This window comes from Parasteatoda tepidariorum, chromosome 3, assembly GCF_043381705.1.
Source record: "Parasteatoda tepidariorum isolate YZ-2023 chromosome 3, CAS_Ptep_4.0, whole genome shotgun sequence".
NCBI lineage: Eukaryota > Metazoa > Arthropoda > Arachnida > Araneae > Theridiidae > Parasteatoda > Parasteatoda tepidariorum.
The window spans coordinates 81,434,685-81,460,182 of record NC_092206.1 but is presented as its reverse complement, the minus strand read 5'-3'; the positions used below and the strand labels follow the sequence as shown (position 1 = coordinate 81,460,182).

Below are 25,498 nucleotides of genomic sequence, written 5' to 3'. Positions count from 1 at the left end.
CGTTACTTTTTAAAATATGCAACGCTTTGGTTATAATCGTTACTTTTTTTAAAAATACTTGTACTTTTACTCGTTACTTTTTAAAAGTAACGTTGCCATGTATGCTGACCACAATGCTGACATAAAATATCCTCAGTGGTTGACAGATTATGGATTAGAATCCACTTGTTGGCGGGCTAACCGAAGGAGATTTTTGCGGTTTTGCTTTCCATTTAACACAAATACAGTTTAGTTCCATCAAAAAGTTCTCTATAAAGCTAGTTTGCTCTAATTCTTGATCCAGAAGTTTATTTGTCTTCTGTATTGGGTTGAAAATTATAAAGTCCCGGATGGTTGCTTTTCAACGCCGAATTGGGCCAGCTTTTCAACGCCGAAAATAAAATAAAATAAAATAAAATGGTTTTTCAAACTTTAAACTGCAAATTTGCAGTTAAAAGACATGTTATTAATTATTATTAGAATTTTTTTGTTTAATTGTTGATAAATATAAAATTCCTCTTAAGAATTTACGTGTTATAAATTAGAAATTTCTGATTTGGGAAAATTTTCTTTAAATGCTGACGATCATTTTTTTTATGAATCAATATCTAAATAGTAAATGTTTATCTCATTCTAAATAGAGTATTTAAGACATAAAGGGGTTAAATATTAATGTATGTTATTTTTCTGTAGCGGTATGTTCTTTACTTGAACCACTGCTATTTTTTTAAATATATTTTTTAAAATTATTCCTGTATGTTGTCATCTAAATTCATCATAATTCAAATCAAAACTACGTGGTTATTCCGCAATTAATTCTCACAGTTCATATGTTTGGGACTTTCACATTGAGGAAAAAAGTATGGTCAAAATCACCAGAATATGCTAAAATTTATCGTATTTCTGGTTGTAAGGGAACAACAAACCTCCAGTTACGAAATAACGTGATTTCGTGACGAAACGTGACCTCTCATATATATGAAGAAATTTTTTCTCAACAGGGAACCTCATCGCAGTGCATTGTGAGAGATTGTTAAATAGGATGCCGAAGCTAGAATGAAGGCTAGACAATCTAAACTGGAATGACGAAATATTCCTTTACTTTAAACGAAATTTGTTTTCTCGAAGAAGTGATACTAATTTTGCCACTTTGACCTTATGCTCGTCACTTCGATGTCGTAGCCCATAAATAAAAGGAAATGGCTTGGTCAAGAATGAAGAAAAGTTCATGAAATTTGAGTATTCATTTTTTACTGTGAAAGGAGAGATTGCAGTACGTTGGATCAATTCTAAATTGTCATTCTTCAATGCAGAAATTTATAATTCAGATATTAACGAATTCATTGTGCATTTGTCTATTAACACAATTTTTATGAGAATTAGTTCTGTCATTCAATGACCAAATTTCTCCACTCGTTGTAGTAACCAGTTGAATTTTTCCATGTTACATGTTGACAAAGGTACAACACTCTCCGATACAACATTGGAAATCTAAATCTAAATTTACCAATAATTTTGAGTATAAGATCTGGGTAAAATTGTACGGATTTTAAAAATATTATTAGATCTGGGAAATTTTGAATAAATTTCTATTAAAAAAGATGGAGAAAATCTGTTTGCTTCGATTTATTTCCAGAATGAGTTGCATTTCAGGAAAAAAAGACATTTTGTAACTTTAAAAATAAGTGGATGATAAATATTTTTAAAAAAATATTAACCTGTGCTAAGGCATCTTCATGAAACTGAGAGTGAACAGAAACATCCGTGTCCACATAATCCATCTCTTTAAGATCTGTGCCCTGGGGTCCATCTGTGGGAATCGTACCACCTTCTTCTGTATAAGAGCCTGCAACTCCATTATCTTTGTTTAAAAGCAGGGACTCACTTTCTGAATCTTCTTTCTTTTTCATAGTGAGTTAAGTAAGCATATACTTATCTGTGACCTAAAAATGTTTTTAAAAAAAACTTAGCTTCGAATAAAATATATAAACACTCTAATGTAATTTGTTTAAAAGAAGTGAACAATCTGAATTACTTTAATCTGAAAGGTTCAAAGGCCTAACCTTATACACCGAAGAGCCATTACATTATAACCATCCTCCATCTATAACGATCGGCTCGCCCAGGTTTTCATGATTTCTCGCCCAGTAACAATGTTTTCACGGGGCACAATAGGACCCATAATCCTCATAGAACAATCCCTGACGTCTGTAAGCTACTTGATCATTGTTGCAGACCAGGTTCACCCACTCATGGCAACAGTTTTTACTGCGGGGGATGGTGTTTACCAACAGGATAATGCACCATGTCAGGAGGGTCGAATCGTCGAGGAACATTCCAGTGACTTTCAAGTCGTGTCTTGGCCCCCAAATTCACCTGACCTTAATCCACTAGAGCATTTGTGGTCCTACTTGGAAAACCAAATTCATGTTGCCAGGCTACCCCCTCGTAATGTGAGGGAATTGAAGGACCAGTTGGTGAGCCCTTGATACCAGATACCTCAGACTACCTATCAGCGCCTTGTGGAATCAATGCCACGGCGGGTGCTAGCAGTTTTGAGGGCTAAAGGTGGTCCTACATGTTATTAGCAGGGTGGTCATAATGTAATGGCTGTTCGGTGTATATGCTAATTAAATAGTGTAAACGATATTTTACGCTAATTAACCCGACACAAAGACATAGTTTTTTCTGAATAAATATACCTTTAATTAGTCGGATTTAGATTTTTGATCCGCAAATTATGAGGGTTGCGTGATATGGAAAATGTGATTGCAATAAAGAGAAAAGTAAGAAGAGCGGTCGAAATTTTCACTTCTTCCTGATTATTTATCTTACTTTTTCTTATTAATTTATTTTATTTATCGATTTCTTTCAGCTCTTCCTAAAGAATTGTATAGGAAATAATACCTCTTTAGTTTAAGTGACAGTTAAAAAGCAATATCAAAACTATTTATAGCATAATTATAAAAAAAGTACTATTTCTGCGTAAATCTTCATTATTCCTAAGTTATTATTCGTGCCGGATTTTACCATTTAGAAAAAACGCATCAGTACGTAGAAAAAAAAACATTATTTCTCTAGTTAGTAATGCTTAGGCCCTACAGCTACTACTACTACCCCCCCCCCCCAAAAAAAAAAAATCTGACTAGTAAGATCGAACAGTTTTTTACTACTCTATAAGAGGATAGTACTTAGAGATTTACCACTAGATGGATCTTTTTAGATGTTTGGGTATGGACAATTTTTTGAGCTACCTTTCTTGTATTATGAGCAATTCATAAGCCACTAAACGAAAAATCAGGAAACGTGCAAATAAATATTCTATAAATATTGTACGATATCCTTCTTGTACAATGAGATATTCGTAAACCATTAAACGTAATACAGGGAACGTTGAAGAAATAGATATTCTTTGAATTGAATTAGATTATTTTAGCTTATAAGTACTTTAACGAGACAGTATTAACGCAATGATGAGTCATGAATGTTAAAATATTTTATTGAATTTCAACTATTATAAACTGCATTCTTTCAAACTATCTTCGTTACTCTTGAAAAGAGCCCCTTAAAACAACTATTGTTTTTCACTTTTGTTTAAATACACCAATCATTTTATCTTAAATTATAATTAACCCTCAAAATATAATGATTTTGTGAAGTTTCATTTACAAAATTAAAACAGCCACCTTATACAAAATTTTTTTGCATTTAGCAAAAAGTTTCTGAAACTAAAACTTTAGTTCTGTTTGATACAAGATTACCCCTATGTTGAAATTTGAATCATTCTCTTTGTCTCTAACGATAGAAAACTTCCATTTTCTTTTCTTCTTTTGAACATTAAATAATCATCAAAGAGAAAGATGAAAACAAGGGAAGGACATGCTTCTCAAAAGAAGATCCTACAGCGGTTATAGATCGTGCTCCTTTCCTCCTTTCATTGGTTATCGATCTCTCTCACGTGATTTCCTACACTGAAATAGTTCTGTCACCTGAAAAAAGAACAAGACTTCGGGACATTGGAAAAGTCACGTGATTACAGAATGGACTCGGTTGAGAAGATCGACAGTACGTTTGATTGCTTCATGTGTTCAGTCAATCGAGGTAATTCTTCACGCTCTGATTCTAGATTTATTTTCTAATCAGACTTTTGCACCGAATGACTTCGATAAAACACGATACTTAAGAGCGTGGAAGCCACTTCTGAAGAGTTGAGAAGACCCAGCGGACATTTCTGGCTACGTGAAAACTTCCCTCAAAATTACTCTTTTATGCTTGAAAGAAACAAGACAAATCGTGTATCATTTGAAATTGGTTACACATTGATTCGAAAGATCAATTTTTAACTCTTTTAATTAGCTATTATAAAAAGATATAAAAGTAAAGTTGCTTTAAGTATTTTAACGAAGAAAAACTTAAAGAACTTAAATGAAAAAATGAAAATGAAAAGTAAAAAAATGCAAAAATGGGTTAGAATACCCTAACGTCGAGCTAACCATGGCTGGCTTTTTGGTTTTCCTCACGATGTCACGCAAAAACGGGTTAGTTAAATCAAAAAATCTTCAAGGAAGGCTAATTTGTTCCGTGATAACCCCTGATAACAATGCTTGATACTGAGTTTCCCTAGTCCCTACGGAGTTGAACTTTGAAAGTCGTAAGCTCATAATTGGGCTGTTTTATAGCTGGTTATAATACAAGTATAAAGTAAATTGGGTGATAGCTAATCTGCGAATTTGGCCGATGAAGGTGTTCCGTGTGCAATATTGACCCCTTTGACATCATACAGTTAGTCTCAACATTGTGAGCATTATCTGAGGAATTAAAGATTCAGAGTTTTCTTTAAATATCGTAACATAAATAAAATAATTAATTTTCTGATTATTGATATTTGATACTTCTCCAAATTTTAAGCAATAATTTCAGGGAACACGTCGTTTAAAATAAATATTCTGTAATTGAATGCATCTTTTCAACATTCTAAATATATTTCTCTGTGAGTGTGATGAGTAAAAATAAGTATTTCGTGAGATATTTTCTTTAAGGAGAGTCGGTAAGACACACACCAATAATGACTTTTTCTCAGCATCTGGACAAGATATTGATTCAGTTTTTTATAGAATATTTACATGTGCATACTTATAGTGTGATAACTGTTAATGTATATGCTTGACAGAAAATTTTTAAAAAATAATGAACTGTGAACTTTTAATTTTTTTAAAAAAGTTTTATCAAAAATCCTTCATAACTCAAAAAGTATTCCTGTTCACACTAAATTATTATCACAGCATGCAACTGATATGCTGNAAATTAACATGACCAACGGTATCTCACCCATTGTGGTGGTCCTGAAAGAGTGGATACCACCTCTGGAGAACGCACTAGGTCTACTCATCGGCAAGACCGATTGTGCAGCTCATTGGAAATATAAAAAAATATTTATAGTGGGATAACTGTTAATGTATATGTTTGACGGAAAATTTTTCAAAAATAATGCACTGTGGACTTTTAATTTTTTTAAAAAAAGTTTTATCAAAAATATTTCATAACTCAAAAAGTATTCCTGTTCACTCTAAATTATTATCACATCATTCAACTGAAATAATCTTAAATAACCCTAGGAAATCTCAAAGCGACATCATTAGTGGTTTCTCGGAAAAAGGTACATCGAAAAAGGTTAGTTTAAGCATTATTGATATAGGACCTACTGACACCCCTTATAAAATACTTTATATATTTGAAAAAGAAATATTTTTTCAATGCTTAAAAAATAAAAAAAAGGTTAAAACCGTAAAGGACAAAATAAAAGTTATTTCTACATAATTATCTACGTCGAATATGGTTTTTCTAAAAAAAATGAAAAATGGTATGAAATGAAAATCAAATTTGTGAATTTTTTGAGGGATTACTGATCCAAAAGTTTTACTTTATATATCATAAATTAAGCGAAATAATTAATTTTCTAATTATTAATATTTGATGCATTTCAAAATTCTGATCATAAATCTTTCGAAATCACGTTTAAAATAAATATTTCGTAATTGGATGCATAACACTTTACGTCATTCTAAACTAAATTCACTGTGAATATGACGTATAAAAAAAAGTATTTTGTTGGATATTTTCAATAAAAAGTATTCTATATATTTTTAAATTGTTCACATGATACCCATTTGTGACAGAGATGCCTTTAGGATGGAACGAAGATAAACGTATCAGAAATTTCGAAAAAAACATGTCAAGTTTTATTTTGCAATATACATTGCATTTTTAGAGAATATTGAATTTTCAATGATCGATGACTCAAAATCTGTTCATTTTAGAAAGTTGTCTTTAAAAGAATCTTTGAAAGAATATAAAATACACTTTAATAAACTGTAAATGTGGACGACGTTTTTTATACGAACCAGAAAAGTCAGTTATTTTTAAACTTTTAGTTCTTTTTCTAGTTTTTTTTTTTTAAATCTCTTGATTTTAAATACATCAATGGTTTTCTTTAATGTTTAAAAAAATAAATGTGTTGAAATTCAACAAAATAATGTTAAAATCGATAATAAAGTAAAACTTTTTGTTCATGCTGTTAGAAATTTTTCAGTAAAAATGGTTAAGTAGTAATTTATTTAACCATATTTATAACTGTTATCTTACGATATTCGAACAAAACAGCAAATAACTATAAAAAGGGTTTTAAAATTGTTGACTGTGAGAAAAATTGTTTATTGATTGCTTTTACTTAATACGGTTTAACAACCTTAATTCTATTCGCGCAAACTAGACCCACCCTATGAAGCCATTTTGTAACGTGCAGTTGGGTACTTAGAGTAGCTGAGAAGACTAATAAGTCAATCTCATTTCCAGTTGAACAATTCAAATCATAGCGTTCATTTGACCCGCGTTAACAGCCCACTTTTTCAATTCATGAAATGATTCTAGAGTTCTGTACTCTTCAATCAGTGATCATAAACTATTATAATACGAAACTATCATGCACGCATGATACGCATGTTGCGCATGCACGCATGTTGCATGACGCAACAACCACAGAGCTCCAATGTTCGTTTAAGTTTTATTTTGATGGTATAGAAACTATATACGTTGTAAATCATTGCAAAACCTTGTAGTTTCACATTCATGGTCTTTAGCTGCACTAGTTGTAAACAGTTTCAGAACAATATAAAGGTAAAGAAATGTTCCTAACCATAAACTTTATGGTTAATTGGATGGACAAATTGCTGTCAGATATTTCACCGTAATTAATTTCATAATGAACGTTCTAACAATGTAGTGAAAAAAAATGCCCTTACCAAATCATTACTAATATTCTTTTCGTTAATCATGGATGAAGAAAGATAAATGGCAACCATGGCAACTGAAGACTATTAATTTTAAAATTTGCATATATAAGGGGTGAGTACTGATTTGATCATTCCCTCTGATTTGGTGTGCATTAATCAGAAAGTTGTCATGACGTAACGAAGCAATTGACCTATGACGTGTTGTTATGTTACATTCTTTAACTACGTTTATTCATTAACTAAAATTGCGGCATAAAATAATTGGCCCAACCTAAAAAGTATCAATGACAATCTCTTCTTTCTTGTCGATTTTACTAAACCAACTCTATGAACGTTCACCGCAAAGAAGGGTTTCCCCAAATAGAGGGAAAATAGATTAAAATATCTCCAGCACAAATAATTTTCCAATTTGAAAACTCCATAAATTCAAAATTGAAGCAGAATCTACTCATATTTGTGCAAAATGCATAGTCTCGAGAGTGATGTGGAGGGAGATATGCTTGTTACCTGACGGCAAGATTCGAACCAAGGACCTTCGGGTCCGTTGTAGGATGCTCTAACCATCATGGTTGTACACCCCAGTCGTGGGAGAATTGCGTTTATATAGCGGTGGCTGCAGTGTCATATCATGGCATACTGATTTCCATTTTGAATGGTACAAAAGCTTGCAGTTTGGAAAACATAGTCAAAATTGCCTAGTCAGGAGATCAATAATTCTAATTCTTAAAAACTTTTAAGTGAATAAAATGCTGCGTTGATGATGTTTCATCTCGGCGGCCACTATATAAAGCTTTTTAACTCTCCCGCTAGTGAGTTGCACAACAATGGTGGGTTGATCATCCTACTACGATCGCGGAAGTCATTGGTTCGAATCCTGCCGGCAACTTACGAACATCTTTCTCGCGCATCCTTCATTTGTAGAGGAGTAAAAGAATTGCATGAGCATTTGCACCACTGTAGAGAAAGTGCGAGACAGAAGATTTTTTTTATTGCGATGGCTAATATAGAGTCCGGAACATTTGCGCCCATAGCATGATGATTCAAAGTACCGATATAATTTTTCAACTGTGAATCTTTTTTCTCAGAGTTTAGCTATTAGACAGCATTTTTATACGCAGTTGATACATATAATTTATTTTTAAAATCAATAACATCAAGATTGTTTGACATCTTTAGAAAGTCAATTTAAAAATCCCTGTAAGCATATGAGAGTGAGTCATTTCCGAATAACAAAATGTCGTTAATGTATCAACCTGGTATAAAAATTTGTATTTTCAAAATTCCGAAGCTATTATATAAAAGAAGATAATCCATGAAAATAAACTTTCATTTTGACGTTCAATGCCACGATTATATTGTTCAAATAATAAGAAAAGCTATTGCTGTAAGCTTCTTTATTCAATCTTAAGCTATGTTGAATAAAAATGTTTACCTTTCAAAAATCTAAATCGTAATTAATCAGTTTCAGGCTATATTATAACGTTAAAAGAATAGTGGCAAGTGAACTTATTACAAAGGAAAGAACAAAGTAAATATACCTCAGAAAAGCGAGGTTTACAAGTCGATTAATTTTTTTTTAAATATTTTTTTTATGATAAAGACTTAAAGTTTATTAATCTTTAAGGAAAAAGCGTTTTATAATGTCTAGAAAAGCTTTTATTATTCTTTTTTTCAGAAAATTTCGAAGTTGGATGTGTATCATCGAAAGTGAATAATAGTTGCTCAAATAACTTTGCAAGGATTTTTTACCCGTTATTCTTTTCACGATAAGTTTCAGCATGCATCGTTATTTAAAAAAGAGTTAAGAAAATAATTCCTTAGAAAGTAAATTTTCTAACACAGCACAAATGATTTCAAGTACTCAAAAATATCTGAAATTTCAGAAACATTAGAAAAAACATCAATTTCTTTAATATGTAGGTAAATTATTTATTATTTACGACGTTTCATTTATTTATTCATCCCTCCATTAAAATTCCAAGTTTATAACAAATACTTAGTTCCAGGTGGTTACTGCGTAAAAAAAAGCAGTATGATATATTAAACAGTTAAAGTTGCATATTACACAAAAAAAAATTTTGGTAAAATTACCGTACTGTATGCTAATGACATTTTCGGTAAAATAAAGCATAATTCCGGATTATGAAGCCAAAATGTCCGGTATTTAATCCATTCATTTCATATTTTTTCTGTTCGTATGGTAATGGCATTTAGTATGGTAACCGGATATTTTGTTTTCTAAAATTATCGTTCTTAGTTCCACACATTTATTAAAAAATTAAAAACTGAAAAGTAAATTTAACCAAATAAATGGTTTATATTTCATGCTCTGATGTATTAATATAGAATTACTAAATTTTACCACATTCGCAAAATTTTATCCCATATTATAAAACTATATTTTATTGTTATGATTCTCAAAGTCATTACAAAAGCGCTTCGATAGCAATTATTTAGCTTTCTGGTGTTCCCATAGAGCCAGAAATACGGTAAATTTTACCATATTCAGGTAATTTTGACCATAGTATTTCCTTTTTAAAAATATTTTTCATTCACTTTATTGAAAGATCTGAAACTATATTTCAAATGATTGTACGTAAAATGGCATGATTCAGATAAGTTTAAAAACTGTGTTGTGTTTTTAATTAGTATGTGAAAATAATCAAAATGTTAAGATTCAGATTATGCACATTTATAAGCTATTATAAAGAATATTTAATAATGAAAATCATACAATAATAATTCTTTCTTTGATTCAATAAGTCACATTAAATAACAATTTATTTTACGCAATTTTATAAAAACAGAGAAATAAAATACCTCTTTAAATACCATATTTTAAAATCAAAAAGCAGTGTAAAAAGACGCACTGAATGTTTCAAGAACAATTAGCTCTCTTTATTTTTGAACAGCTAATGAAATATTTTTTGTAATATCGGGGTTAAACTAAAATAAATTCAATCATTTAGGATTCCGTAGCTAAAACAAATTGGGAACCGTTACAATAGTACATATCTGTGAAACCTAAAATTGCCATCAACATATTACATAGTACCTATGAAAGTATCAACTATATATACTGAAAACAAAATTCTTCCCCTTTGTAGTTCGAACATTTTAATTAAAATGCTGCCCAACACTTCATGCCTTTATTAACAATACATTATTTTGTATAAGCCAATTATATCAAGATATGCCACAGTTACGGAATTTAATTCTTAAACCACAAAAAGACTTAATTGATATTGTTGCTTAAAGATCCAGAAATAAAGTATAAATATTTAATTCACAGTCACTTATTTCCATGACATTTTAGATAAATTAAATTTACCTTACACCCCGTTACGCTCATTTAAAATTTCTCACAATATTTTTAAAACGTTATTCTCTTTTTTTTTCATTCCCCTTAGAAAGCAGCAAAAAAATATTTATTCTGAAAAGAGAATGTATCGTTAAATTTAAAGTACCTAAAGATATATTCTCCGTAAAACCACTTTTCTACATCAATGTCTATTTTAATTTAGCTTTTTCGTAAAACTCGAAAGAAGTTGAAATATTGTGGAATGTCCTTTTCTGATTTATTGCCCCACTTAAAATCTTTTCTCGGAACATTTCTCTATTACTTATGTAGCAAGAAAAGTAACGGAGAAATATTAATGGTGAGAACATTTCCTACTTCAGATTTCTTACCGAAGTTTGGATGCCCGCAGACGAAGCTCTAATAAATGAATCGATCGATTAAGTGGTACTCATTACCATGGCGGTAATTCCACCGCCTTTCTACCTTTTGTTTTAGTTGGGATATAATAGGTCGATAATCTAACTGGAAGGTAAGATAGAACCTTACGTTTTTTTTTCACTGCTAATATATATATATTTTTAAATATATGAAACTAGCTGTATATCGTTTCTTCATACGAGGTGGAAAAATGTAAGCAATTTATACATCAGTCCTGAACAACATTTCGAAATCCTGCACAAAACGGAGAGACATATACTTAGCACAGGTAATAAGGCTGCAGAAATCTTCATATTTTGTCCGTCCTGGTGACTTTATGTTATTAGATTAAGTTAAACACGTTTTTAGTACTTCATCCCATCAAAATAAATAAAATATATTCAAATTAATTTGGCATGACACTATTGCTTGAGGTTAACTTATATCTGTCAAAATTAACTACAGTCACGAGATTTTTTTTCGGTACTTATGCCTGCAAAAAACCTTTTGTCGCGGTATCTATATTAAAGCTTCCCAGAATTGATACAGTTTTAATAGGTATCGACTACATTATTATAATACATTGTACCTATATTTGTACATTTGGTACCTATTAGAAATGCACCAATTACCATAATACCAGTAGTGCCTATGACCAAAATGAACTAAGCATCATCGTCAATAAGAGTATCGCTTTTTTGTATGCCTCTCCTATACGAAGTATAGTTTGTTCACCAGGAGCTGGCACTTGGCTCCACGTCCTCGGACGAAGAGTTCATTTCAGTCCGGGAATAGAAACGTCTCCACGCTTGAAATTGAAGACAGTGAATTATTTTTCAATCACTTACTTCGCTTTATTATCTGTAATTATGCCTTTCGTTATTCTAGCTAATTAAATATATTTCACCAAAATGTCTCGAAAAGGGAGAACTATTCACTCAAAAGAGAAAAATATCACCAAATTTATGAAATACTCTTATTTAATGATAAAAAAATGCACATAAAGATTGCTAAATAAATAATTTTGTCATACGATCGCCAAGTAGCAACCTTGTTCAGGATTGTTCACATCCTTCTCCCAAAAATAGCGAAATAGTATCGTCGGATACCACGTGAGGAAGGCAGAGCCAAGTGCCAACTCCTGGTGAACGAACTATAGTACTATTTTAATATTAATTTTACTTTTCTATACATAACTTATTATTTCTTTTTAAATTTCAATTAAATAAATTATTTAGTTTTATAGATTCACGTTTTTAAAAGCATAAATGTGAGGAAAAACAATTAACACGTGTTTTCAAATAACTCTGGAAATACAAATTTTTTGAAAAAATTATCCTATGCTACAATGCTCATGCTGACCATTCAGTTAATCCGACTCGACGAATTAAAAAAAGATTAATCCTAAATATCGTGCATAAAAACTTTTTTTAATGAGAGCTGGAAGCTAGCAGATATCACTGATGTAATCTTTGAGAAATATGATAGAAAAAATAATCGTCTGTATTATTATTTTAATCAATGGTGAGTTCTATGGTAATAAAAAAGATTCCATTTCTCAGACGGCTCTAACGAACGTACTAATTAAAAATTTCAAATAAGTTTTAGGATTCGGAGCTAAATTTGCCCTTTTGCAGCTCGTCTAAACTTCAGGATTATTAAAGAAATGATTCTGGAGTTATGAGAAACATACACACATACAAACTCTTTATTTTATTATTACAGATGATACTGAAGTTATTTATTGTCATAATGCCATATAACATGTCTAAATACTGTGTAACTCAATACAGGGATTATAAACGTAAAGAGAAGGTATGGTGCATCATAAGAATAAATAATTTCATAAGAAACCCCCATGGCCGGAAATGTCATCGTAAGCCGCTAGGTGAGCTTTGATATTATGAACTGGCTGTTCATATTCCTTCATACCGGTATTTATTATGAACTGGCTGCTCATACTCCTTCATACCGGTATTTTGTCTATTTTTTTCAATTCTTTTTTTCTTATAATTATTATTCATTATCAGAACTTTTTGTTTTATCCTAATTTGTGGATTCAGTAAACAAATTGGAAAGCCCTGGAAGTTTTTCGCCAAATCATTTGACTGCGATTTAAAAAATAAATAAATCTGGGCTTGTTTGAATGCAGGTTTGGACAATTATTGGCAGGTTTGGAAATATAAATATAAAAATTCGTACAAGAAATACATGCATCAAAAATATCATTTCAACTGTTAATGATATTTTAAAGCACAATTTTGCAATATTTCTTTAAGCTGTTAAGAAAATTAAAAAAGTCAAGCAACATTCATTTAAAAAAAAGCTTCTTTTTTCAAAAATAAAGTAAATAAATAAATAAACGATTCACTCAGCTTAAAATTTTTTGAAAATACTCAAAATCTATCTCCCTTACGATGATGTCCATGAAAAAAAAAATTCTAAAATGAAAAAGAGAAAGAGCTCTAATGAATAAATGTGGTGTGACAGCGTAATCAATAAAACTAAGCACTGTTGAGTGCTTTTCGTAGTAAGTCTCTTCTGATTTGATAAGAAGAATTGGCGACAAAATAACCACGAGGGATGCCAGAACGAGAACATTTTGTAGGCTTCGAGATTCGAGAAAAAGAAACATTTATGCAGTGTTTTTTCTTCAAAAAAGTATCATTTTGAAAATAAAAATAGCTTTAAGTATGTGTATTGTTGAAGAAAGGTTTAAAATATGATTTTGAAGTTGGTGGAGGAGTTAGAATTTTCTTATAAATATATTTTTTATAACGTTATGATAGTCAACAATATTTTTTTTATAAAAAGTCTACTTAAGTAAAATGCTGAAAATATAATGCCAATATAAAGTTTTTTATATTAGTTGAGAATTATCTTAAGATTGGCACGCTTGTTCAATCTTATTATTAACTTTTTTACACTGAGGAAAAAAAGGGTGGTCATAGCTGCAAGAATCAATGAGAACACCTAATACTCCGGAAATTTTTACCGAAGCGCTGTGGTAATTATTTTGGTAAAAATAAAAGTAAATATGCTTCTATAATATGTGATAAAATTTGGTAAATGTGCTGAAATTCGCTAATTTTATCGCGATACTTTTGAGTAGGGCAAAAGAACCATTTATTCAGGGAAATTTATTTTTCCGTTTTGTATTTTTTACTTGCTGTTTGGTAATAAGAACTATAATTTTGAAAACTAGAATTTCTGGTAAGCCGTTACCATACGAGCAAAAAGAATTAGCAAGTAACTGGTTTTAAAACCGTATATTTTGGTTATTCTTATATTTTATTTAGTTAAGTTTACTTTTCAGTTTTATATATTTTAATAACAAATTATGCTTTTTTTAAACCAGAAATACCATTTTTATATAGTACGGTATTTTTTACCAGAATTTTTTTCCACGTTGAAGTTTTGTTTTATTTGTTTCTTAAATTAGCATAACATTTTAGTCTCCTTTTTGTAGACATGCGACATAAAATAAATATTATTGAACCTTTGTTCATGTCACTTCTACTAATGAATTCCTTTTATTTTCTTAAATACAGTAAGTATTTCTTAAAGAGAAATTATTTCAAAACCCTGGTGGAAAAGTTTTCAAAAACGCTACCATTGTATTGCTATGTTGAAGAAAAGTTAAAGAAGTTCCCTCAAACTGAAGAATTACATCAAAGTTTTGTCGTTTAGCAGAAACAATACTACATAACTACTTTGGAAGGAGTTTACTTCGAAGGGTTGATATTTTGCTGAAGTTGTAGTGTGCTCAACAACGCTAAATATGATTGAACAACCCATCGTCTTTTTTTCTTGTCTCACATTTATTTTGATGAAATCAAGACAAACCTGGAAGATGTTTGGATATAGAAATATACAGTAGGGACCAACGAAAATAACAATGAGGAAAACAACTAAAACAAATGGATGACTGCTTCTCTGTCTGAAAGGACCCTCCTTATGATGATGGGAGTGTTTTGAGCTTTCTTTTGTTAAACGATATTACACAATATTATTTTTTTGGACATCCGTATATATATATTCTCTAATTAAGTCTTGAAATTGCTTAGTCATTCAATATGCCAAAATGGTATAAACGCATAATATTTTTAATATAATATTAGAAATTAAGCCATTCTTACAAAATATTTTAAAAATAACACTTTTTTCAGAAACAGAGAATAGGCCTCAATGTATACCTTCTTTCTTATTAATTGGTACATTTAGTCTACCTTCATAGACTCTATATTAAAGAGAATCCACCTTACTGAGATTGCATATAAACTGAGTTTTATGCAAAATGAGCAATTGCGTCATGGTGCTGCCGCTAGAGGGCGAGATTGCAAAAAAGGAATATAAGGCAAATGAACCAACAATTACCCTGTGTAATTGTTGGAGCGGAGCTATGGGAGATATGGGAAAAAACGAACATGCGGAGATATGGGAAAAAACGTGACTGATTTGGTGATTGTAGGTGCTCGAAGCGTCGGAAACAGTATCACCAAAACGGCTGCTCTTGTGAAATGTTCGAGAGCAGCAGTTATTATTGTTTACAGAGAGTAGGCCACTATGCAGAAAAACCGGTCTCAACGTCAGGCTAGTGGTTGTCCAGTCCAATAGAAGAGCAACAATACGTCAAATAGCGGGGAATCATATTTATGGTGCAACTAAGAGCGTTTCTGAACGAACTGTGCTCCGCACATTACGCCGTATAGGTTATGGGAGCCGACGACCTGTTCGGAAGCTTTTGTGTCAGCCTTAAAAAGAGCAAACGTCACCAGTTTTGGAAGGAATGTAAAGATTGGACACAAGATGACTGAAAAAGGGTCATGTTATCTGATGAAATCACGTTTTCAATTACACCCTGCAGATGGCAGGGTTCAGACATGGCGAAAATAGCACGAAAGCATGGACCCCAACTGTATTGCCAATACACTTCAAGCAGGTGGAAGCAATGTTATGGTTTGGAAGATAATTTCTTGGTATTGCATGGATCCTTTGATTCCCATGGAACAATGTCTGAATGACCAAGGGTACTTAAGTGTTATGTTAATAGTGTACCCTGTCGGGGATGGATACTATCAGCAAGACAATGACCTTTGTCAAACAGCTTGTATTGTCGTTAGATGATTCGAAGAACATGAAGGTGACTTTACATTGCTTCGTTGGCCCCCACAATCACCAGATCTCGATACCATTGCGAATTTGTGGGATGAGATTGAACGGGGCATTAGACAGCTGGATCCAGTGCCATCCAATCTGACGGAACAGAAAAGTGCAGTACATCGGAAATGGAGTCAAATTCTTCCTACCACCTGCCAACATTTCATATAATATATGCCAAAAAGAATTCCAGCAGTATTACCGGCCAATGGGGATCTAACAATGTATTGAGGTGGTTGTCATAATAGTTTGGCCACTCAGTGTATATTAAACAGTGCCCGCTTAAAGCATTCGAAACCTCGCCGAATGCAATTAAATCTTAAACTCGCCAAGAAAAATTGTATTTTGGCAGAAGTGTTGGTGGATGATTTTTTTCTACCGAAAAGAAAAATATATACTCCCTCAATCCTGGAAAAAAATTGAAAAAAAAGGTCAAAAGGAATTTTTTTGAACGAATCCTGTATTTTTTTCGATTACGGTAATTTCCGTTAGATATGTCACCTAATCAATTGAAATTATAATAAGTCCAGATAATGTTGGCATAAGCAGCAAGAGAGATTACGTAAGCAACAGATAAATTACAGTAAAATACAGAGGAATACATTCCTTAACGGATCGTGCGATATCACGTGACCAAAATCATTTCCTCAGTTTGTATCAATAAAACAGATTAAGTATATACGTATTATCATCTAACTGTTTTTGAAGAAAATATATTTTCTTGTGACAATAACACATCAACAACGGGACAACAACATAATGATGTTTCAAGTTTATCTTTATATTACTGCCTCTAGTCTAAGAAGTAATCAAAAATTAGCCCTAAGCTATTCCTATTTCCTTACCATTCATTGTTCAATTACTCTACCTTCCACTCCAAATTGACTTTTGATTTGAATTTACATGTTATAAAATAATTCCATTTTTAGTACAGTTGTGTTTTGATTAAAAGTTTTGTACCAAAAAAAATCAATCATAAAAAATTTGTAATTGTTGTTCCTTTGGCTAAGATTTCTGAAGTTTGGTTAATTTACTGGCTAATAATGAGAAGTCCTAAATGCGGGTTCTGATAAATCTAAAACCTGTACCTCCGAAATGTTGAATAAATGGAAAGTGGTCTTCACAAGCATGAAATATAAAATTTACGTTTACTCTTATTTGAAATATGCAATTTAAAATAAAGTAAATCAAAATGATGGAGTGATTCGAGATCTAGAAGCTCTTACTTCTTGGATTTAAGAATTTATCAATAGCCTTAATAAGAATTTACAATCTAAGCAATGCTATCTAAGGCAGCAACAATGAAATATTAAGTTCACATTTGGAGCTGCAAAGCGGCGAATTCCTGAAAACGGAGATCACATTGAGCTGTGTAGCATTGAGTTCGTAAAGTCTAGGTGACCGCTAAAGATCAATAGTTCATAAAAATCTTTGAAAATTTGGTAAAAATATAGTTGAGGGTGCCCCTTGGCGACTTATGTTTGGCGCCATTCCTGTTTGCGCGGAACGCAGTGGTAACAGGAATAGAGGTCAAAACATAATGATATTTTAATAAAACATTGAAAAATTTCAACAAAACATCGGCCAAAACTGCAATGAACCCAATATAAGCAAACTTAATACGCCCAATAAAATGCATTTTGAATCGAAACAAAAATTAATGGAGTAAGCACAGAAAGAAAAGGAAAAAAAATGCTCACTTCTTCATTAAGCTAGAATATCCTCAGATTTAGGTGCACAGAATTCTCTAATAGCAGTTAGATATTGCCTAAATTTATCATGAATAGAATCTGTGTACCTGCTTCGCCACATAAATTCGGTGAAATACGAATCGAAAATGGCGTCTGTGGTACCGGACTGGCGGTGACATTTTTTTCCAAAGTCCCTTTTTATGACTGCTCACATACCTTTGATCTTATTGACCAGAAGCTAAAGTAACCTTATCAGCCGGTATCTAACGTAGAACTAACGGACCTCTGAAATTACATATACCGTTGGACATTTAAAAATAATGCTAAAATCTAAACCAATCAGCATCACGATTGGATTTCAACATCGCCCAGCTTGGCGATCAACAGCGATCACAACTTGACGAGAATCAAGGGGAGCTCTCAAATATAGTCTACTCGAAAACTTAATATATTTTAATAATTCTTTAATCTTAAGCATGTTTAAACATGCTATTGAATCAGCTTTATCATATTGATCATAAAAAATCATTAGTAAGGAGAATTATAATTATTAATAAAAAAAATTTTATTAGAAAATTTGCTTTTTAACATTCAAGAGATAATTAAACTAAAATAAAAGTATTTATCTTTTAAAACAAAATATTCAAGAGCTTACAAATTAAAGTATATTTATTTTAAGGTTGCAAAAAATGTGCCTAATTGAGCTTGTTATTCTGATTTAATTATAATATAGCAGCCAATCAGATTAAATTCCCTTCCTTAAAAAGCAAAAAAAAATTGTGTTTCTAGAAGAGATAGATTAAAACACAAATTAAAGTTCTTTTTTTGAAAAAAATCTGAGTGAGCTTAAGAAAAAGTGTAATGAAAAAATTGTCATTTCTAATTTTCAATTTTGCTGAGTCAATTTTTTATTCTTTAATAAAATATTTGAAGTATTTTAATTAGATCTTTGTTATTTCAGGAAGTTAGAAGATTTTCTTATCGTGGTATTTCATTTAATTAGGCTAGTAAAATAAAAAATATATATAGTTATAAAAAGGATGTTTCATAAAAATAATATATTAGCAGCCACTTAAATGTTTTTATGATATTTTAAAATACTTAATGAATATTTTATTCAATCCTTATTATTTTGTTAAAAAAATATTCTTTGATGTTTACTCAAAGTATTAAAAAAGCATCTAGTTAAATTAAAATATATTCTATCTATTTAAAATATGTACACAGTATATTCGAGTAAAAAATAGATTGAAATAAAAAAAAATGTATTTCAAACTTATTACTCGATTACTTAAAATTATTTAAAATTGTTAAACATTAAAACATAAATTAATAATTATGCATTGTGGAAACAAAACACTTTATAAATATGTCGAACCTCTAGTGTGAAAGATGAGCCTGAAAAACAGTTTGAACAGCCCAAACTAGTTTGATTGCCGGATGATGCCTTGGAGGTGTTTTTTAAAAATTGCCGTTCAATTCTTCTCTGCTTCGTCCATTAATAAAATATGTTTTTATGTATTTAATCCCTCCTTTTTTAGTACAGATTTGCTGAAATTCAATATCATATAGTTTTTTTCTATGTTTAAATATCGTGTTCCAATTCACATTGTGTATGGTTAATTTTTACTTCATTTTGACAACAATTCTAAAATGTATTAGTTGTGATTGTGGAGAAGGAAGCTATCGACGATGTTTACATTCATCTATGTAAAGGTACCTCGACGTAGAATCAAGTTAACTTGCCTTATATATTAGTGAATTAGAATTGTATTCATTCAGTGGTAGATGAACTACAGTACTCCTCCACCAGAATTATAACTACGTGATAGAATTCGATGAACGGGATACCACAAGTTGATTCATTGCTATTTTGTGAGAAGCCGGGAGAGCTGTATTAAGAAGACCGCACTTTTGTGTGCTGATCGTGAGAGCTGCATTAAGTTCACTGTCGTGGTCGCTCCTGTGTTGCCATTAGTAGTAGAGTGTATGGACCAACGCTGTGTGTGATAGAGACTGCGTAGCAACAACGGAAGGAGGTGGATAATGTCTCAGTCACAAGTAGCAAGTCAACTGTTCAATGAGGACCATCCATCGAAGAAGGCATGTTCACATCATGTCGGGGTCACCAATGTGGGAGTGTCATATCGCAAATGTCAGCATTCATCTATGAAAAGGTACCCCGACATGAAATCTAATTAACATGTCATACTAGTGAATTGTAATTTTACTTTTGTAGTGGTAGTCGCACGACAGTGATTATTATGGAACCCTTTCTATGTGTTTTATCTCTGTCCAAAATTCAAAAATATAGTAATAAACATGATCACAGAGCAGCTTTTGTGTAAAATGTGCAAAACATAAACAGACCACCCAAAAAAACTTTTTATCTAATTATCGCATCTTCACTTCCTGGGACTCAATCTTAATGGGTCAAAGGTGGTGACCTCAAATAGGTTAATTAATTAATGCAGACAATATTTTAAATTCATAAAATACTTTAAGATATTTTAATTTAAATTTACCTGACACAAAAACGTATTTTCTCTAAATAAACATTACTTTCTCTCAACGAATTTGGATTTCTAACTTTCAAAATATATGGGATAGCAGCAATCTTTAAAAAATGGTACCAATACTTAGGTCAGGAGAGCAGTACTTTTCCTGCCCCTCAAATGTTAGTTTTACTTTTTGAGTATTTCTCTATATCTCGAAAACTTTTCAATTTAAATAAAAAAACTGGGCATACACATTATAAAATTTGTTTTTCAAGAGAAAATTCCCTGCAAAAAATAACTTTTAGTAAATTTTATATATATTTTTTTTAAACCATAGTCGAACAATTATTTAATTGAAAGTATACAATATCTTAAGTCGTTTTATAGAAGGTAAATTCAAATGGTAAAATGTAAAATTTTAGCGAAATCGGTCGAATGGTTTATGAGAAATCGAATTTTAAAAATATGACTTGTTCAAAATTCAATTTTTAGGAATTATTCGAGTGATTTCATGCAAATATTGAATTTTACTATTTAAAATTGCATTCTTTGAAACTATGTAAGAAATTATGTACCATACAATTTAAAATTCGTCGACGAATATTTAAAAAAAAAATATTTACTACAAGTTATTTTTTCGTCTGGAATTATCTATGGATAAACAAAATCTATAATTGTATACAAAAATTTTTCCATTCGTTTTAAAACTTCTCGAAGTATGGTAAAATGAGCAAAAAGTAAAATTAACATTAAGGAGTCCCAATTTCGAACTGCTCTTCTAACCAAACTGTTTTGACCATATTACCCAGATTGCTGCTACCCTTTACATTTTGAGACTCAGAAATCCAAACCCGATAAAAAATGTATATTTATACAGAGAAAGAATGTTTTTGTTTGATTCCGTACCTTGAAATATCGCCTACACTAATTAATTAACAGTATTTGAAGTCAACCCCTCAAACCTTTGAGATTGAGTCCAAAAACGTGAAGATACAATTATTAGATCAAAAGTTATTCAGGGTGATTCGTTTTTTATTTTTTGCACTGTACATTGTTGTATCTAAAATGCTCATAAATACTAGCTAATAAAATCTCAAACTAAATACTTTAAAAAAACATTACGAAGCAAATAAACTCAAAAAAACATTAAAATCACCTAAATACTGTAAAAGCTCAAAATGCAACTACAGCTATGCAACTTGAAGTATTGAAAATTTCACATTTTTTGCTCGAAACCTAACTTCCATATTTCTATAAAATGTCTACATATCATTAATAAATCATCTTTTTGAGAGTATTTCTGCTTTATTCTCTTATTTTAAATTCAATGCCCTCAATTCTTGAAAAGCAAGTCGATAGTTGCCTAAGGCAGGCATCTTTTCTAAACCTCTTTCATCAGGCATTTCTCGACGTGCTTTCCAGAATTTGAATAATTTGGAAATCTTTTGAAGGAGAAGAATCAGAGATGCGCTGCATCAAAAAGACCGTCGGCAACACCTGTTATTATCGAAGATTTTCGCTTGACATCTTCCTAAAAGTAACATTTAGAATTTGCATTTTTACAAAGATGAAATGTATCTTATTATGTGTAGCCGTTTTACTCAAACCTGTTTACATTTGAAAGGAAATTTTAAAATCTGAAAAAAAGTATTTGCTTTTTAAAAGAATAACGAATTTAGAATAAGGTTCAGTTTAACATTTTGAAAAGAGAATAACCATCGACGTAAGCTTCAGTTTATTTTTATAGCAATTTAAGTATAAATTCTGTACTGTATTTGCAAAAAGTAAAATTAGTAATTTCAAAGTAATTAGTAACGAATTCGAAATTTGTGTAACCGGCGAAAGTAGATAGAAGTAATCCTCCTATTTTGCTTAGAGATTAGTATACTAACTTAGAGAAATCCTCTGGCATTACTTCTCGTACTTTACGAGATGTAATGCCGGAGGATTTCTCTTACATAACGAGATGTAATGCCGGAGGATTTCTCGTACTCTACAAGATGTAATGCCGGAGGATTTCTCGTACTCTGCGAGGTGTAATACCGGAGGATTTCTCGCAATCAACGAGATGTAATGCCGGAGGATATCTCGTACTCAACGAGATGTAATGCCGGAGGTCTTCTCGTACTCTACGAGATGTAATGCCGGAGGATTTCTCGTACTTTACGAGATGTAATGTCGGAGGAATTCTCGTACTCTACGAGATGTAATGTCGGAGGATTTCTCGTACTCTACGAGATGTAATGTCGGGGGACTTCTCGTACTCTACGAGATGTAATGTCGGAGGAATTCTCGTACTCTACGAGATGTAATGAAAGTGCCAAATGGAAATCACGAATTAAAATCAGAACAGTGTGATCATAGGCATCAGAAGCCAGAAAGGCTCGTCTTATACGATACTGTGACCGTGTAGGAAGAATTGCGTAAACATCTATACCTGAACGGGTTAAAACAGTTTAATATATTCCATGCAGCATTTATGTATTTACTGAAACATTTGTTAATGTACAAAAAGAAATAGAGGTCGATATTTTAAGATAAAGAAAATTTTTACATTGTCCCAGGTTATGACTTGTATGGTAATGATAATGTAATTTTTTTCCCAAATTATTCATAATTCCGAAAGTAGCTAACCAAACAAATCTCAAAATTAAGCATCATCTTGGTGGTTTCGTTTATGATGCGTTAAAATGCTTTTGCCAAAAAATTTGCCGCTGGTTAGTGTTAAGAAATGCAAACAATAAAAAGAAATATTTCATTTCTGTTTTTCAACTTTGTTTAAAATGCTTCTTACTGAAATAATATGAAAAAGAGCTGCAGATCAATTTAATTTTTAATAATATGTGCAAACGTTTGTAGAATAAAATTACTTTTATAAATCAAAATATTTTCTGAATGTAGGAGACTATACAGAGAAAAAACTGATAAAACTACTGTACTTTATTGGTAATGATGTTTCTGGTAAAAAAGAAAACATAACTGGAAATTCAGGTTTTTTCAAAATTACAGCTTTTACTAAAACGCATTAAGAAAAAAAATTATCATTTCGCTTTTTTGTTGACAAATAGAAAATGACATTAGACATTAATTAAAATAGTGAAATACTGTTAATATAATATGTATTCAAATAAGATAAATTTTTCTGTGTAATTATTACTCTCACATTTTTTTTACTAAATGTATTAAAGTATATGAATCTCTGTTTTTCTCAAGTTTCTGCTTTCTAACCTATTCAGCATTTATTTTTAAAACATTTTACCATTTTATGACATTCATGCAACAAAATGCTTAATTAATTATTCACCAGCGGGTATTTTGTTTATACAGGGTAAGAAAATTATCTACAACTCAATCACACGTAAAACTGAAAGGCATGGATCGATCGAAACTGTTAAAACATTAAAGCATTTTATTTATTTTTTCTTTCGCAGTAATATATNTCGAAAAATGATAACAGTTCATAATATATATATGTATATATATATAAGTTCAAAATGAAGATAAGACAAAGGAAAATTATAGACATATGGACAAAAAAAGGGGGGGGGAATAATAATTAAAAAAAATAACAAACAACTGATTTTAAAAAGAAATGAAATTTCTTTAAAAAAACCAGAAAATAGAAGATATAATCTTTTCATCAGCCCACACGATTATATCCGCAAAAACGAGTGCTTCTTAGCTTTCTTCGTGTTTTCTTGTATTTATTTATTTTGTTGTATATATATATATATATATTCAGTATTAGATTCTAAAATGATGCTGTTGATAGTATCCAACATGTGATAATCGAGATTCAAGATTTATTAAAATCATAAAAATATTCGAGTAATTTACAATTTATTGCTTCAATTACCGTTAACTCATAGTATATATTCGTACTTCTACAATATTCTCGTAGTTTCAGATATCTTTCAAAAGTTCAATTTCAAAACATCACCTCCATATGCTCTCCACGTTGATTTTTCCGATTATCATGTGACATAGGAAATCAAAAATAAATGATAACAAAAGAAATAAACTGACTGGTGAATCTCGTTTTTGAAAATTAATAGACCTGTATGCTGGCAAAAATAATAATATTTTTTTAAATTATTGAAAATAGAAAAACATCTGCATTTGTAATTGCAACATTGCAACAATGTGTAAGAGAAGAATTTATTTTTTCATGTCCTTCCCGAACGGAGAAATCAAATGAAAATTTTTTAAGACTTAGCTGCTTTTTGCACCTGCTATGGAATTTCAGGTTACAGAGCAAAAACACTTCCGAAATTATAACAGATAAACTCTACATTTTATAATTATAAAGTTGATAGTAAATATTTTTTTATAATTTAAATACATTCCTTTTAGAAAAGCACGCAATTTATGCTTAATGCCAATTGAATTTGTTTATTGTTTTACACTTCGAAGAAAGTATGGCAAAAATTATCGGAATATGTGAAAGATTAACGCGCTTTTAACTCTATGAGAAGATTGAAAAGCTTGGTAATTTTTAGTGAAGTGATTTGGTAAAGATTTTCTTAAAATTAACACTGAAACTAGTTTTAAAATACATGATGAAATCTGGTTAATGTAGTAAAGACTGATAATTTTGTCATGGCACTTTAAAGCACAATATTAAAATTATTTATCCGGTAGATTCTACTTTTTATTTTTGACCAAATGCGTGGTAATAAGAACTATAGATATGAAAAAAAAGATTTTCTGGCAAACTGTCACCCTATATTCGGAAAAAAATACCAAATGATAGGTTCTAATATGAATATTTTGGTTTCAATACCAGAGTTATGTTTTTTTTAAATTTTTTACCAGAAATGTCCCACAGTGCTGTAGTTTTACCAGAAAATTTCTTCTACTTACATGGAAAAAAATAAACAGTCATCGAATATTTGCACTATAATTGCTAAGAACGCATCCTAATTTAATAGTAAAAATAAATAAATAAAATATAAATAGCTATTCATAAAGCTATTCATTAATACTATTTATTCCTTTCATGAATGCAATGAGGAAAGCGGAGTACCAACTTTTTCTTACTACTTCAATTTACACACTCAGACCATGATCTGATTACTGTTGTGGACAAATATTGCACGTGACTGCTTCGATAAAAACATTTCTGTCAGCAAATATTTGTCCATTTTCTCCAAGTCACTTTCT

At 30.9% G+C, this 25,498-nt stretch overlaps 1 protein-coding gene across 1 annotated transcript in view; it reads right to left on the bottom strand.

The window, feature by feature from the left end:
• Positions 1 to 25,498, bottom strand: part of LOC107446844 (synaptic vesicle glycoprotein 2C-like) — a 145,952-nt gene that overhangs the window by 36,485 nt on the left and 83,969 nt on the right. The window contains exon 3 of the mRNA XM_043042000.2: positions 1,698 to 1,922. Within this exon, the coding sequence (XP_042897934.2) occupies positions 1,698 to 1,889 (192 nt within the window). The 5' untranslated portion in view covers positions 1,890 to 1,922. The remainder of the gene's footprint in view (positions 1 to 1,697; positions 1,923 to 25,498) is intronic.